Raw genomic sequence first — 17,203 nt, forward strand, 5'->3', positions numbered from 1 at the left:
GTTAGTCACATGTCTGTGGAACTTGTTCAGTTTGTCTCAGTTGTTGAATCTTATGTTAATACAAATATTTACACATGTTAAGTTTGCTGAAAATAAACACAGTTGACAATGAGAGGACTTTTCTTTTTTTGCTGAGTTTACTTATATGTACAAATATACTTATGTACGAAACCTCATTGTACACTCCATTGTTTTGAAAACCAAATTACTGCAGTTATTCTATCTAAAAATAACAAGAATATTTGGAAGGGGAACACCATACACGAAATGGCACTCTATTCTGTGTATAGGACACTACCTTCCACAAGGGGTCATAGTGCATTACATTTGACCAGAGGTCTATGTACAGTATAGAGTGGCTTATGGGTTGTAGGCTGGGTTCTGACAGGAATATGAGACTACTGTCAAGTACAACAGTAAGATGGACAGGGGAGAGTTGAAAAATAACATTTAAGGCTTTGATAAGATTAAATAACATTGATTCATTACATCATCTATGCCCGGGAATTTAGCATAAATTTTGACTGATGCATCTGGTCAACCATGTCATTAGTGCCAAGCAAAAGACGTCATTCTCGCAAACGCAAGATTGGCGCCAAATGAATGACCATGTGCCAATCCCTTTGTAAATTGGAGAAAAATTTCACTGTCTGACAACTCTTGATCTAGTTCCCAGAGGTGAGAGCAGGATTGACGCCACTCTGTTCCAACTCAGCAATCACTGCCATGTGTTTAAAGTCAGCTGGTTTGTGGTTGAAGGTCTCCACCAATCTAAAAATCTCCTCCCGCTGGGTTCCGTAGAACAGCTGCACCTGATTGGCCAAGCACTGAGCCAGATGTACTGTCTGCAAAACAGGAGTATTAGGTTAAAAGCCTTCCCCCACTTGGACCAAACCAAATAAAACAAGCTATAAATTAGAAAAAGTTCTCTGGTAATTACAGTGCAAAAAATACCAGAGGTGAATGACATTGCTGTAATCTACAGAACACCTACTTGACTAATTACCATTTCACATTGCACAGTTGTTGATATAATTGATTAAATGTGGCGTGTGTATACAGTAGTGATTAGCCTGTATGAGTAAAGCTTATGTTGAATGTGGAGTATAACTGGGCCTTCTAACATTGACCTCAACATCATTATTTTTTATGGATTTTTAAAGTGGTATTGCATCATGTACAATGGCTTATTAGAAACAGCTTACCATGAACTTAGGGTCCATCTCAGCAGTCATGAGCACTACACCCTTGTCTTTCTGCAGGTCAGAATAGTGGTAGAGGATCAACTGACTGGGGGCGTGCTCTCCCATGGTCTGTGGAGGGGGTCAGGGAAACACCAGCGTCGATATAGTATAGAATCTACACCACAGATAATACAAGTTATCTAGGACTATAATCGTATTTCTATACCTTATATACTGAACAAAAATATAAAACGCAACATGTAAAGTGTTGGTCTCATGTTTCATGAGCGAAAATAAAAAGATCACAGAAATTTTCCACACGCACAAAAATCTTTTTTCTCAAATGTTGTGCACAAATTTGTTTACATCCCTGTTAGTGAGCATTTCTTGTTTGTATTTTTGTTCAGTGTTGAAACCCATGGTGTTGTTTGGGTGAGCTAGGAAGAGGGGCTCCCGAGTGGTGCAGCGGTCTAAGGCACTGCATGTCCGGCCGTGATCGGGAGACCCATAGGGCGGCGCACATTTGGCCCAGCATCGTCCGGGTTTGGCCGGTGTAGGCCGTCGTTGTAAATAAGAATTTGTTCTTAACTGACTTGCCTAGTTAAATAAAGGTTCAATTAAATAAAACATTAAAAGAGGAGCTATAAGATAAATGATATAGGAGTTACCTGGACATTGATCAGGGACGTGAAATGCAGTTCGTGGTCCGACCACTGCCCCAGGAAAAATTCATAGCCCTCCTTTTGGGGTAACGCATACAGGAACTGGATGTCGGGGAGTAACACATAGTTATATCGGTGAGTGATACCTTTAAATGTTTTTGTATTCAACTATCAGATAGATTAAAACCATTCAACATGAGTTCCAATAGTGGACTCATGAGTATAACATTTCTTTTAAAAAAATAATGAAATGCTGGGTATTAAATCATCTCAATTCACTGTTGTCCATACATTATTCAGGTTGTGGTCAACATGTTATGGAAGCACTGAATAGTAAAGCTTCTCTTTCTTTGCTTGTACAATACTGCCATCAAGTGTCCTTTGATGCATGATACTCCTCAAACAACCACATTTGCTCTGTCACCATGCCACACAATGTGTGCAATGTCATTGTAAACACACTGCTTTATCATCAACCTTTGAACAAAGTACAGTACATTTCTACTAGGCACAAAGCTTATAAATGCTTACCACAGGATTGCACTTAGCTCTGTTGAAAATCACTTCAAAAACATGGGCCTAAAATAGAGCAAGATTGATGTAATTGTAATGATGTAATTGTAATGATGTAATTGTAATTATCTAATTGTTAAACTACTGTCAAAAGTGTTATCTGACAAAATGGCAAACTTACTGGTATGACGGCACTTATGGTGTCTTTTGTGGCATAATATTGCCTCCAAAGCTGAAAACAAAATGAAAGTTACATAAATGGGTTTTATTCCTCGTATGAAAACATGAAAAATAATGTTCTTTACATAGATATGCAATGTTTGAATTACTCTAAACATTTAAACACGTACCTCTGCTATTTCTTCTCCTGACTTATCCTGGATCAAGTCCAAGTTCAGGATAGATCCTAGGGTCTGTGCAAGAAACTTTAAATGGTATTATCCAGGTGGACAGGGTGATTTACCCTCATACAAATCCATGGGCTTTAAAACCTAGTGTAAATCAGTACACAAAATTCAACCGAATTATGCAAATTGTATTAATACATTGATTTGACTTCTCACCTTGTCTTTGGTGAATCTGCCTGAACCATCAGCCTGGTTGTCACGCTTCTCTAACTGCAAATAAGATAAGATTTGTTGCATATAAATGGATGTCAATCAAACATATTGGCACAAAGGCTGTCAGAGCATCTAGGGGTTGGCAAAAACATTGTTTCAGTGTAAAGAATTGTACAACCGTGGGACACACTCCTAAGCAGCAGAGGGTAATCCATTACACCCAACAAAAAGTGTTACATAGGCAAGTCAGTTAAGAACAAGTTCTTATTTACAATGACGGCCTACCCCGGCCAAACCCGGACCACGCTGGGACAATTGTGCGTCGCCCTATGGGACTACCAATCACGGCCGGATGTGATACAGCCTGGAATCGAACCAGGGACTGTAGTGACACCTCTTGCACTGTGATGCAGTGCCTTAGACCACTAGGGTCAATATACAGAGCCTTCAGAAAGTATTCACACCCCTTGACTTTTCCACATTTTGTTATGTTATCAATTGGGATTAAAATTGATTTAATTCTATTCTTTTTTAAAACTTTTTAAAAACTTTTTTACAATCTACACAAAATACTTGAATATCAAAGTGGAAGAAAAATTATATCTACTAATACATCTTGATTAGATAAGTATTCAACCCCCTGAGTTAATACATGTTAGAATCAACGTTGGCAGCGATTACAGCTGCAAGTATTTTTGAGTAAGCCTTTACGAGCTTTGCACACCTGCATTGTACAATATTTGCCCATTATAATTTTAAAACTCATTTACATTTTAGTAATTTAGAAGAAACTCGTATCCAGAGCGTATGCCAGACATCCATTTTCAAGTCTTGCCATAAATGTTCAAGCCAATTTAAGCCAAAACTAATTAGGCCACTCAGAAACATTCAATGTCATCTTGTAAGCAACTCCAGTGTATATTTGGCCTTGTGTTTTAGGTTATTGTCCTGCTGAAAGGTGAATTTGTCTCCCAGTGTCTGTTGGAAAGCAGACAACCAGATTTACCTCTAGGATTTTGTCTGTGCTTAGCTCTATTCCATTTCTTTTTATCCTGAATAACTCCCTAGTCCTTGCTGATGACAAGCATTCCCGTAACATGATGCTGCCATCACCATGCTTGTAAATATTAAGATTGGTACTCAGTGATGTGTTGGATTTTCCACAAACATAATGTTTTGTATTCTGGGCAAAAAGTACATTACTTTGGTGCCTTATTGCAAACAGGATGCATGTTTAGGAATATGTGTATTCTGTACAGGCTTCCTACTTTTCACTCTGTCCATTATGTTATTATTGTGGAGTAACTACAATGTTGTTGATACATCCTCAGTTTTCTATCACATCCATTAAACTCTGTAACTGTTTTACAGTCACCATGGGCCTCATGGTGAAATTACGGAGCAGTTTTTTTCCTCTTCGGCAACTGAGTTCAGAAGGAAGCCTGTATCTTTGTAGTGACTGGGTGTATTGCTACACCATCCAAAGCATAATTAATAACATCACCATGCTCAAAGGGATATTCAATGTCTTTTACCCTTCTACCAATAGGTTCCCTTCTCTGTGAGGCATTGGTAAACCTCCTTGGTCTTTGTGGTTGAAATTCACTACTCGACCGAGGGACCTTACAGACAATTGTATGTGTCGGGTACAGAGATGGGGTAATCGTTCAAAAACCATGTTAACCACTATCATTACACTCAGAGTGAGTCCATGCAACTTATTGATTCAGCAAATTTCTAAAAACAAAATTCCACATTGTACGGTATTGTGTGTTGTTGATCAGTGGCACAAAACCTCAATGAATATCCATTTTAAATTCAGGCTGAAGTGTGGAAAAAGTCAAGGGGTGTGAACACTTTCTTTAGACACTGTAGCTTAATACGTCGGCCGGTGATAGCTAGCTAATGCTAACCCTAGCTAGGTACCCTCTGATACATTGCTGTGTCCGGTCCTTTCACAACCCCTCCAATTACATTGGAACTTTCTCTACTGTTTATCTGGGTGGTTGGTCCAAATGATGCTAGGAATGATTATTAAACTGCTCAAAACTCTGGTATTGGGTTCAGATTACTATAACCTGAAGCATAACCACACAATCTAAATACACGCCATTAACACATACCAGCCCAGCTCGTGCTTACATGGTTGTGCGCATGAGTCAGGTGAAATCATGAACCCAGAATATAAAAATAAAAAAAAGTTTCCTAGCATCATAAGGACAAACCACACAGACAACCAGCTTATAGAGGGCATGTGAGGTCAATTTCCAAAATCAAAAACACTGGGTTCTATTAGATTGAAGACTTGCTTGCCATCACCCGTCTGTTCCAAGGGACTAAGGTCAATATAACCTCCGACCTTAGTAACCTACCTCCTGCTCCATGAGTTTGACGAACTCTGATTGCTTAGAGTGTCCGAGTGGCTCCCGTTTAATTTCATTTCGCTTCTCGAGCCGAGCATTGAACTCCTGCGGTTTGGCACTGAAAAAAATAAATAAAGGCTGGTTAGGAAATCCCTAAGTTCAAAACTAAGCTACAGTTCAGCCTAGATATGAAAGACAAAATGGTAAAAAGAACAGTGTATTTTGTAGCAGGAAACATCTCAGAGGAGAGTGACTGTCATGACTTCAGTTCGGCCTTTAATTATCCAGACCAGGACAAAAGACGTACAAGCTCTACAATATCAAAGTTAGCTCTGACTAGTAGTTATTAGTACTGTCACTCAATCCTTGTCCTGGTATGTGCAGGCTTTTGTTCCTGCCCAGTACTTAAAAAAGCAGTGAATTCTCTTGACTAAGTTAGTTGAATCAGGAGGGTAAGTACATAGTAGAAAGTTCAGATTAGAAGTCTTCTTGGGTCTCAGAAATGAGACCCGCAGAATCTCCACCCAACCTAGAAATAATTTAAAAAATATATATATATTATATATATAATATACGACCAGATCCGACCCAAACATGTCATAGATTAGAGAGACCGGGTCGGGTCTGTATTGGATCCAAATGGGGAGGCAGGTAGCCTAGTGGTTAGAGAGTTGGACTAGTAACCGGAAGGTTGCAAGATCGAATCCCTGAGCTGACAAGGTAAAAATATGTTGTTCTGCCCCTGAACAAGATGGGCAAAAGAACACAGACACTGGACAGAGGAAGATTGGAAAAAAGTGTTATGGACAGACAAATATAAGTTTGAGGTGTTCGGATCACAAAGAAGAACATCCGTGAGACGCAGAAAAAAAGAAAAGATGCTGGAGGAGTGGTTGACGCCCATCAAGCCAATCCAACTTGTGGGAGGTGCATCAGGAAGCATGGGGTGTAAAACTCTTCTGATTACCTCAACAAATTGACAGCTAGAATGCCAAAGATCTGCAAGGCTGTAATTGCTGCAAATGGAGGATTATTTGACAAAAGTAAAGTTTGAAGGACAGAATTAATATTTCAATTCAAATCATTAATTATAACCTTTTCAACATCTTGACTATATTTCCTATTCATTTTGCAACTCATTTCATGTACGTTTTCATGGAAAACAAGGACATTTCTAAGTGACCCCAAACTTATGAACGGTAGTGTATTTCTACAGCGCTGGATAAAAATAAAGAGACCATGCAAAATGATCTATAGGTATGTGTTTGGGTAAAATGACTTTTTTTTGTTTTATTCTATAAACTACTGACAACATTTCTCCCAAATGTATTTGGAATTTAGGAGAAATGTCAGTAGTTTATAGAATAAAACAAAAATGTTAATTTAACCCAAACACATACCTATAAATAGTAAAACCAGAGAAACTTTTTTCCCCAGAGCTGGATATATCCGTTTTATAGAATTAACCTATATAGTCTTACGTTTGGTTTGAAAGAAAAGTCATCCAAGCCACAGCGCCCAGGGAGGACGGGGTCTGGAAAGAGCACCAAAAGGCAACTTTTTCCAAATCCTACTACAGTCACACGCATGTAAGACGTTTTGATATTTAAATACTAATCAAAAAGAACAGATTCTGATGTTTCCAAATAACCTATTGTTGCCAATCAACTTGCAAAGAAAAATGAGTGGACGAGCTATGCTTGAAATTATACCTTTTTGTCAGAATTGCCGTGATACCATGCGTTCCACACATGGCACTCAAAAGCACTAACATAATAAAATAAAAAATATGCTATTATGTTTTTAATTTTTAAAATACATTTTCATATTGTTCCCTAAATTAAAAATAATGGATTTCCTAGTGATGGCGTATGTTAAAAATGTAGCCTATTTATAAATAAACACTTGAATTGTGTTAATGGTTATTTTTTAGATTAATAAGTGCTTTTGTATTCTTTGAAATAATATATTTTTTAAAACGTATTCTAATGTCACCTAAAAACCTTCATAAACAACCACCTGATACATTTTGTGATAGCATTGAAATTTTGAGGCAGGCGTCAACTGAATTGGGATGCCTCGAGGCCCGGCTGTTCTAGTGAATAAAGAATTAAATGTAAATATGATACATTTTTGTTTGTCATTTAGAAATAAAACTCTAAACACTAATTTTGGTCTGGTCAGTATTTTACACAGACCTGAGGTGTGTGGACACCAAACAGGACTCCAAGTGTCAACTTCAGATTTGTGGAACCCTGTGTCATCGGGTTGGGGTGGACCCGTGAAGGTCTCTAGTTCAGATAGCACGCTCGTACTACACTGGAACAAAAAGCCAATACACGCCACACTCAGTTGACCAAGCATTTGCAAGGATGAGAAATCTGCAGCAAACAACATTCATTATAACCCTTCATCTCACGCTGTACCATTCATGTCAAAAGCCAAGATATCGTTATCTAGCTGGGGTGTATTCATTATGCCGATTCTGTTCCAAAACGTTCTCGGTTGCAAAACGTCAACAAATCGTTTACTCCAAACGGACAAAGTTTTGGAAAAGTAGTTATTTAACTAAATCAGGTAGGTTCCTCCCCGTTACGTTTGGTTGTCAAACGGTAAACTTTTTTTTCGAAGACGTAATGAATACAACCTTGAGACCAGGGGTGTATTCACTAGGAACCAAACGAAACGGGACTAACCTGAATTTGTCCAATAACTCGTTTTCGTAGGAAAAAGTTCTGGACTAATGATTTCACCCCTGCTAGTTAACGGTTGGCAAGACTTGGCTAGCTGACTACACATGGGAAATTAATTTGACAAACACTGAAAGTTGCGCACCAAGATTAGCTGGCACCCAGTGTTATTGCCATGTAATGTAGGTAAGTTAGCAAGCTAACGTTAAATTAATATTTGCTAGCGTGTGACTTTTTTTTCGCTTATAACGTTACCTCCTTAGCTTTCTGATCTTTTCCTGATATTTATTATAATATGGATTGTCCTCCAGTTCCGGCTCTTTCTCCTTCTTCACGGAAAATGCTCTAAACTGCGACGGCACCAGGCCAGGGATGAGCGGTCGGATTCCAGTTGCCCTGACCGCTAGCATCCCACGGTACAAACAAGACATTTGCACCATGGCGGCCGCCATCTTTCCCCCTTCGCCGTCGTCGCACATAAATAACATGCCGTAAAGAAACAATGTCAACATAAAATTCGTTCCGAGGACCTGTAATGTGTCAGTTACAATTATGAGAAAGGCCTATATAATAATTTTAATTCAATCCACAAATGTCCCAAAATCACTACAGAAGGAACAGTCTTCTATAAAATGTGCATTCATTTCCAGTTAGTTAGTTTGGAATGCATCAAAACAAGCTTGGAATGCCAAGTAACCCAAGTAAAAGTAATACATGAGACAAATATACAGAGCAAAGTTTTGTCCTATATTTATATTTTATTTGTATTACTTTTTCAAATCCCAGCCAGAATCCACGCAGGAGGCCTTTTGCCTTTTGGTAGTCCGTCATTGTAAATAAGAATTTGTTCGTAACTGACTTGCCAAGTTAAATAAAGGTTAAATAAATAAATAAAATAAAACTTCAAGGTAATAACTGTAAATATGAACAAAACAAGCTCAACCTTTTCAAGCACTGAAATCTAATTTGTAGTTTTTAATTTCCCAATCCCCACCCACCACAAAATGGCACATTTACTGCACATTGCATATCTTTTTTTCTGAGAGGTATCCCAGCTAGCACATAACGTTCTGAGAACCATATGTTTCTTCGAGCTTGGTGAGAGCGTGGTTGTCCTATGGTGATTTTGCATACAACCTTCCCACAACTTTCTGGGAATGGTGCAGAATCGTTGCTTGGCTTGTGAACATTCTCAGCACATTTTAGGAATTTGACAAAAAAATGAATAGTTTCTTGGTATTTTGTAAAATGTCAAGATTGCTACATTTAATTTATGTTGTAGGAAAGTTCAACAACTGGTTTTGACATTGGAAATGTTCTCATAGTTCATCGAACGTTAAGATTTGTATTTAATTTGATTTTAAATGTCTTTAACTAGGCAAGTCAGGTTGGTAAGAAACAACATTCTGTTGAGGGAAATACATTACTTCAGCATCAATTGTAATTGTTATTAGTCACATACGCATATTTAACAGATTAAATCGTTTTTAATGTTTTGTACAGTCAGTGTATGTCGGCTGTGTTCTGTAGTCAGGTAGTGAAAGTGGCCTCTTCTGGTGAGATGGTGTAAGTGCACTATGTTCAATGAACAGTGACAGTCGGCTACAGTTATGTATTGTGGTTATTAACATTGGTCCTGGACACCCACATGGTGTGCAGGCTTTTTGTTCCTGCCCAGCACTAACACACATAATTCAAACAATGAATGTCTCGGTGATTAGATTAACCAAGTATGTTAGTGATGTGGTAGAACAAAAGCCTGCATGGCCTGTGGTTCTCCAGAATCAGTGTTAGTGACCACAGTAAATATAGAGGCATGTGCACTTCTATCAAAACGCCACAAGAGGGCACTCTGATTATGTCTCATGAGAGGAGAACCGTTGGTTGTTTGTATGTTAACTTCTAGAGTAGAATTATCAAAGATGCATATTTTAAAATATATTTATTATGTTGTATTACATTCTGGTACATTCTTTTAGGAAAATATCAGACTCAATAAATTATGTTTGGCCCAAATATAGTCCTCTCTGATTTCACACAACGCAATAGAGCGACCAATAAGAGCTTAAACATATTTAAAGGATTAAAGTGATTTGTACTGTTTGTTGTCATTCACTGAGTGTATACCTTCTGAGGTCTGTAATAGATATTATTCATGGTGCGACAGTACCTTATGCAGAATACAGTCTTAAGGGGTTGAGCATTGAGAGGAGCTGCGTTGTTTGGCTCACGGTAGCAGAGCATAACTCTAGCCAAGTGTCAGAGAGGGGAGTTCCACTAGGCCGATGCCGGGGAACTCTGGCTGGGCTGCTTCACCTGCATGCACGAACACACACAAGCACAAACACTTATACACCCCCCCCCCCCACCTCCCCCCACCCACCCACACACACTCTCAGAGGCCCAGGGTGTGCCGGCCAGCAGGTTTTCCGCCTGGCTGACCTCTCTAGAATATGTGAGTGCATGGCTGGCCACAGGAGAGGTGAGGGACGAGGTACACAGTGTCACAGCAGCAGCCCATCCACCTGGCCATAACAGCCTGACAGGTTAACATGCAATACTGTAGGGAGGCCTGGGTTATATAACACTCTCTCTCTCTCTCTCTCTCTCTCTCTCTCTCAATTCAAGGGCTTTATTGGCATGGGAAACTATGTGTTAACATTGCCAAAGCAAGTGAGGTAGACAACATACAAAGTGAATATATAAAGTGAAAAACAACAAAAATTAACAGTAAACATTACACATACAAAGCAAGTTTCAAAACAAAGAATATATAAAGACATTACAAATGTCATATTATACATTATATATTATATATATATACAATGTACAAATAGTTAAAGGACACAAGATAAAATAAATAAGCATAAATATGGGTTGTATTTACAATGGTGTTTGTTCTTCACTGGTTGCCCTTTTCTCGTGGCAACAGGTCACAAATCTTGCTGCTGTGATGGCACACTGTGGAATTTCACCCAGTAGATATGGGAGTTTTTCAAAATTGGATTTGTTTTCGAATTCTTTGTGGATCTGTGTGATCTGGGGGAAATATGTCTCTCTAATATGGTCATACATTGGGCAGGAGGTTAGGAAGTGCAGCTCAGTTTCCACCTCATTTTGTGGGCAGTGAGCACATAGCCTGTCTTCTCTTGAGAGCCATGTCTGCTCACCAAACAAGTTTCACACGTTCCACCGCAAACTGTCCAACAAATATCACAAGTATGAAACACCACAAGATCCCAGCCTTTATCTAACCAATGCAACATTATCCCACCCCTGGTTAGCCACTATTGACCTCAAGCCAAACCTAACACAGTATCTGCCAATTCATTTCCAGCAATATTACCTCTTTCTATCTGTGGTGCGGGCATGTGTCGATCACTCTGTGTGCAGCCAGTTGATGTGGGTTGACAGAAATACTTTCTCCAAACCATTCTCATTTAAATGTTAAATGCAAAGTAGGCTTACCTGGCAGAAGTATGTCAGGAGTAAGTATATTATTTGTATAAATGTGTTATTTGCAAACTTTGCCATGAAATGAGCACCAACAGTACTGAAACATTCATAAACGGCACAGTAGAAGGCACACTAGATGTGCAATTAAAGGGGAATTACACTCAAATGTTTCATTTTCTTTCAGACCTAAACAAACATTGTCTTCTGATGTGATTGAAGCATTGACATCGACTCAGAATATCACATTTTGTTGTTTCTCTATGAACAATTCTAATTTTGAGAGTAAAAAAACTATAATCTAAAACCATTAAAAAATATAACTGAGAACAAATTTGTGAAATAATTTTGAGGGGAAAATCACAGATTTTATAGGGACCTCCTTAGTTGTTTATGAACCATTATTTGACCAGGTATATTGACGGAGAACAATGCACTACTTTCTCTTGTACACTAAGGACCCGGGGAAGAGTTGCAGGGGAAATAAAATAATGTGCCTATTTGAAAGCTAGAAAAAATGTGTAACTCACAACATGTTTCATTTTAAAGTAGCTCTCATGCTAGAAACAGTTGGAAACCCGAGGCCTAGGGTTTTGTTTATAAGCACGAATAAAATCCTAGAGGGAAAACCTGGTTCAGTCTGCTTTCCAACAGACACTGCAAGACTAATTTACCTTTCAGCAGGACAATAACCTAAAATACAAGCCAAATCTACACTGGAGTTGCTTACCAAGATGACATTGACTGTTCTGGAGTGTCCTAGTTCCAGTTTTGACTTAAATTGACTTGAAAATGTATGGCAAGACTTTAAAATGGCTGTCTAGCAATGACCAACAATCAAATTGACAGAGCTGGAAGAATTAAACAAATAATAACGGGCAAAGCTCTTAGACTTACCCAGAAACACTCACAGCTGTAATCACTCTTAGAGACTTACCCAGAAACACTCACAGCTGTAATCACTCTTAGAGACTTACCCAGAAACACTCACAGCTGTAATCACTCTTAGACTTACCCAGAAACACTCACAGCTGTAATCACTCTTAGAGACTTACCCAGAAACACTCACAGCTGTAATCACTCTTAGAGACTTACCCAGAAACACTCACAGCTGTAATCACTCTTAGAGACTTACCCAGAAACACTCACAGCTGTAATCACTCTTAGAGACTTACCCAGAAACACTCACAGCTGTAATCACTCTTAGAGACTTACCCAGAAACACTCACAGCTGTAATCACTCTTAGACTTACCCAGAAACACTCACAGCTGTAATCACACTTAGAGACTTACCCAGAAACACTCACAGCTGTAATCACTCTTAGACTTACCCAGAAACACTCACAGCTGTAATCACTCTTAGAGACTTACCCAGAAACACTCACAGCTGTCATCACTCTTAGACTTACCCAGAAACACTCACAGCTGTAATCACTCTTAGAGACTTACCCAGAAACACTCACAGCTGTCATCACTCTTAGACTTACCCAGAAAGACTCACAGTTGTAATCGCTGCCAAAGGTGCTTCTACAAAGTATTGACTCAGGGGTGTGAATACTTATGTCAATAAGATATTTCTGCCTTTCATTTTCAATACATTTACTAACATTTCTAAAAACAGGTTTAATTTGATCATTATGGGTTATTGTGTGTAGATGGGTGAAGAACAACATCTTTTTAATCCATTTTGAATTCAGGCTGTAACAACAAAATGTGGCATAATTCAAGGGGTATGAATACTTTCTGAAGGCACTGTAGGTGGGCATAGAAAGCAGAGATCACGTTTGTTGTAAAAACAAGTTATGTGTTATGCAGGTGAGTGAGGACCCAAAAGCGGTTTACCAGAAACAGAGTCTTTTAATGTTCAAACACAGGGAAAACATAAATCCTCTTCAGATGTATCGGTTGACTAGTCCCCTTCTAGCAGTAGAGGAGAATAGCAGGGCTAGCGGCAACTGACTGCAGGTCCCTCCGGGTAGGCGCGGGCCGTAGAGGACAGAGGCACCTGATCAAACGCAGCATCTAATGCAGAGGCAGATTACGACAGGACAGAACAAGGGCGAAGCAAACGAGAATCCGACAAAGACAAGCAGAAACAGAGAGAGAAATAGAGACCTAATCAGAGGGAAAAGAGGGAAAAGGTGTGAGAGAGTAAACGAGGTCGTTAGAGGAGAATGAGGGACAGCTGGGAGAAGGAAAGGGACCATAGAGAAAGAGAGAGATAGAGGGAGAGAAGGTAACCTAAAACGCCCAGCAGGGGGAAACGAAGAGAAGAGAAAGAACAGGAACAAGACATAACATGACAATACATGACATTATGGTTGGTTGGATTGTATATTGAGGTGAACTGGTGTTTTGGCTGTGTGATATTGTGGTGGTGTGTCCATTAAAACACTGGAGACAGAGCTACAGTAAAAGGGCTAATGCCGACTTGTGGACATCTTGTATAACAGAAGAAGATGGATGGAGAAAGTGTACGAATCAAAGCATCAGCAGTCAGGCCATGTTGCCACTGGCAACAGTGTCTGTGTGATAGAAAGACATAGCATTGAAAAATAACTACCAAAATGAATCATTTCTCTAAATGATCGAAAACCCCTCCAAATAATTACCATGAGAACTAGCTTTTATTCCGATTCCAATTTAAAAAGCAATAAATCACTCTGAAGATTCCCTTTCCCACTTGCAAGCTGGGTAAGTTTTGGTGCGTGTTCACAGTTTTGCCCATGGCCCACCACATGTTTACAGTGACAATGTACTGAAATGGGGACAGTGGAGTGTGTGTGGACAGATTTTAGTCCTCGTTCCACCTGCTGCCAAGCCAATCTGCCTCACACACACAGCCCTGCAGCTGACAACTGCCCTAGGCTTCACCAGCCATGACAATCAACACACTGGCCACCACACACACAGGTCCCCTCTCTCAGCCAAACCGGTGCAACATCTGCCATCTCCATCATCACATATTTGCTGGGTAATTGTGCCCAGGGATGCCTGTCTGTCTGTACACTCCTCTCTGGCCGGCATGGCAACCGATGCCATCCGCTTTTATTATTCCCCTAATAATGTCCATTCATCATCCGCTGTCATGGCGACCAGGAGCCAGGAGAGTGGGCATAGAAAACACCTTCTGCCTGGGGGCCTGTGCCAAGCCCCTGCTCTGACACACAGGTGTGGCCTCATCCGCTGCCACCATTCACCCTCCAACAGAAATATACAGTAACACACCAATACAGCATGGATGAAGCTGGTCAGATACCTTCATGTGTTGGTTAAGACTGGGGTTAACCAGAAACCAGAAGAAATAGGCCTAGTGAAATAGATGGATGATCTAAAAATGTTATCAGTTTGTATTTGAGTGATGTGTAGCGGGTGGATAAAATGACTGATTGCTCTTTTGGGTCAGTGCGTCAGTTAAGAGATGCCATCACTACTGCCCCTGCTGGTCGGCTATCACCTCCCGCTCTGACAGAGAGCATAGGCAGTGGGTGTGTTCCCCCTCTCCTCTCCTCTTGTCACCGGCTGGCTTGGCTGCAGAAGGGTTGCTGGCTCCCAGCTGACCCCGAGGTGGAATACAGCCAGGGTGCTCTCTCTCTCTCTCTGTGTGTGTGTATGTGTGTGTGTGTGTGTGTGTGTGTGTGTGTGTGGGTGTGTGTGTGTGTGTGTGTGTGTGTGTGTGTGTGTGTGTGTGTGTGTGTGTGTGTGTGTGTGTGTGCACCAGGCCTTTGGGTGACGGAGAGGAGAGGGAGAGGAGAGGAGAGGAAAGGAGGAGGAGAGGAGAGGAGAGAGAGGAAAGGAGAGGGAGAGGAGAGGAGAGGAGAGGAGAGGAGGAGAGGAGAGGAGAAGGAAAGGAAAGGAAAGGAAGGAAGGGAAAGGAAAGGAAAGGGAAAGGGAAAGGAGGGGAGAGGAAAGGAAAGGAGGAAAGGAGAGGAGAGGAGAGGAGAGGAGAGGAGAGGAAAGGAAAGGAAAGGAAAGGAAAGGAAAGGAAAGGAAAGGAAAGGAAAGGAAAGGAAAGGAAAGGAAAGGAGGGGAGGGGAGAGGACAGGTCAGTCATATGCCCCGCCATCTCTCTCTCTCCACTCAAGCTTAAGCTCATTAACATACTGTAGCAAAGACCGCTCCCTCATCTCTTGAAACTTGACTTTCATATATATACTGTATATATTTTTTGCATTTGATGAGCTTTGCTGAACTTCTTTTTATGTTCAAGTACTCCGTCCAAATGTACGTGGGATGGGCCATGTGATTAAAAAAATCTACCTTTTTCATACAGTCAAAATCAACTGACATTTCATGGTGTTTAACATCAGAAGGAAACATATTGTAACATTTGTGACATAATTGTGTCTGGATTTAGAGAAAAATTTAAAGATCCAATTAAATCTGACTGAACAAGAATGCTTTGAATTCAATCATTCAAGTCTGCCTTGAATGAGTTTTGCTGGACTGTGTACTGTTGTCATGGTTGTAACACACTCTCTGGGCTGTGTACTGTTGTCATGGTTGTAACACACTCTCTGGGCTGTGTACTGTTGTCATGGTTGTAACACACTCTCTGGGCTGTGTACTGTTGTCATGGTTGTAACACACTCTCTGGGCTGTGTACTGTTGTCATGGTTGTAACACACTCTCTGGGCTGTGTACTGTTGTCATGGTTGTAACACACTCTCTGGGCTGTGTACTGTTGTCATGGTTGTAACACACTCTCTGGCTGTGTACTGTTGTTGTCACTCTCTGGGCTGTGGTTGTCAACACACTCTCTGGGCTGTGTACTGTAACACACTCTCTGGTCATGGTTGTCAACACACTCTCTGGGCTGTGTACTGTTGTCATGGTTGTAACACACTCTCTGGGCTGTGTACTGTTGTCATGGTTGTAACACACTCTCTGGGCTGTGTACTGTTGTCATGGTTGTAACACACTCTCTGGGCTGTGTACTGTTGTCATGGTTGTAACACACTCTCTGGGCTGTGTACTGTTGTCATGGTTGTAACACACTCTCTGGGCTGTGTACTGTTGTCATGGTTGTAACACACTCTCTGGGCTGTGTACTGTTGTCATGGTTGTAACACACTCTCTGGGCTGTGTACTGTTGTCATGGTTGTAACACACTCTCTGGGCTGTGTACTGTTGTCATGGTTGTAACACACTCTCTGGGCTGTGTACTGTTGTCATGGTTGTAACACACTCTCTGGGCTGTGTACTGTTGTCATGGTTGTAACACACTCTCTGGGCTGTGTACTGTTGTCATGGTTGTAACACACTCTCTGGGCTGTGTACTGTTGTCATGGTTGTAACACACTCTCTGGGCTGCCACGTCCAGCTGGGAGAAGGTGAGGAGCGGTGTTCCTTTGACGTTGGACCGTGTGGATGTGTCCGTTGGTGGCCAGTAGAATGTCTGTGGTCAGTCTGAGCCTCTCTTCCTCCAAGGTCACTGGCCTGGTGACCAGCACGATGTCACAAAGGACAGACGGCAATTATAAGAGATATAACTTGATTATAATGCATTATAGCTGCAGGCTGTAAGTGTTACCTGCTTTTTATTATATTTAACTGTCTGTTTTACTGTAAAGTGTGTGTATAGCAATTTTCAATGGACTTTAAATAAAGTTTGATTTGCATCGAAAGGTTAGCTGTTGTGAACTGTAGGAAAAGTGTGGAGAATTGGTAGCTCAAAGTGTAGGCTAATGTGCTAAATCTGAAACAAAAAGGTATGTCATTAAAAAAATGTATAAAAACTGGAAAAAAATAGAACAATGAAACCGCGGAGGGAACCAA

The 17,203-nt window shown here is 40.5% G+C and overlaps 1 protein-coding gene across 3 annotated transcripts; it reads right to left on the bottom strand.

Annotated features, from left to right (window-relative positions):
* Window positions 1–114: 114 nt before the first annotated feature.
* Window positions 115–8,461, bottom strand: LOC118401520 (ATP synthase mitochondrial F1 complex assembly factor 1-like). 3 transcript variants are annotated; one of them, XM_052475279.1, is made up of 10 exons: window positions 8,228–8,461; window positions 7,481–7,601; window positions 5,292–5,400; window positions 2,923–2,976; window positions 2,710–2,784; window positions 2,541–2,591; window positions 2,378–2,425; window positions 1,853–1,948; window positions 1,206–1,313; window positions 115–845 (listed from the first exon to the last, which is right to left on the bottom strand). In XM_052475279.1, exons 3-10 carry the CDS (start codon window positions 5,301–5,303, stop codon window positions 666–668), a joined length of 624 nt encoding a protein of 207 aa, XP_052331239.1. In that variant the 5' UTR covers window positions 5,304–5,400; window positions 7,481–7,601; window positions 8,228–8,461; the 3' UTR covers window positions 115–665. The 3 variants fall into 3 exon arrangements, with proteins under 3 accessions (XP_052331239.1, XP_035654999.1, XP_035654998.1); XM_035799106.2 differs by lacking the exon at window positions 7,481–7,601 and having other exon boundaries at window positions 2,710–2,772; XM_035799105.2 differs by lacking the exon at window positions 7,481–7,601.
* Between the last annotated feature and the right edge of the window lie 8,742 nt (window positions 8,462–17,203).

This window comes from Oncorhynchus keta, chromosome 22, assembly GCF_023373465.1.
Source record: "Oncorhynchus keta strain PuntledgeMale-10-30-2019 chromosome 22, Oket_V2, whole genome shotgun sequence".
NCBI classification, from domain to species: domain Eukaryota; kingdom Metazoa; phylum Chordata; class Actinopteri; order Salmoniformes; family Salmonidae; genus Oncorhynchus; species Oncorhynchus keta.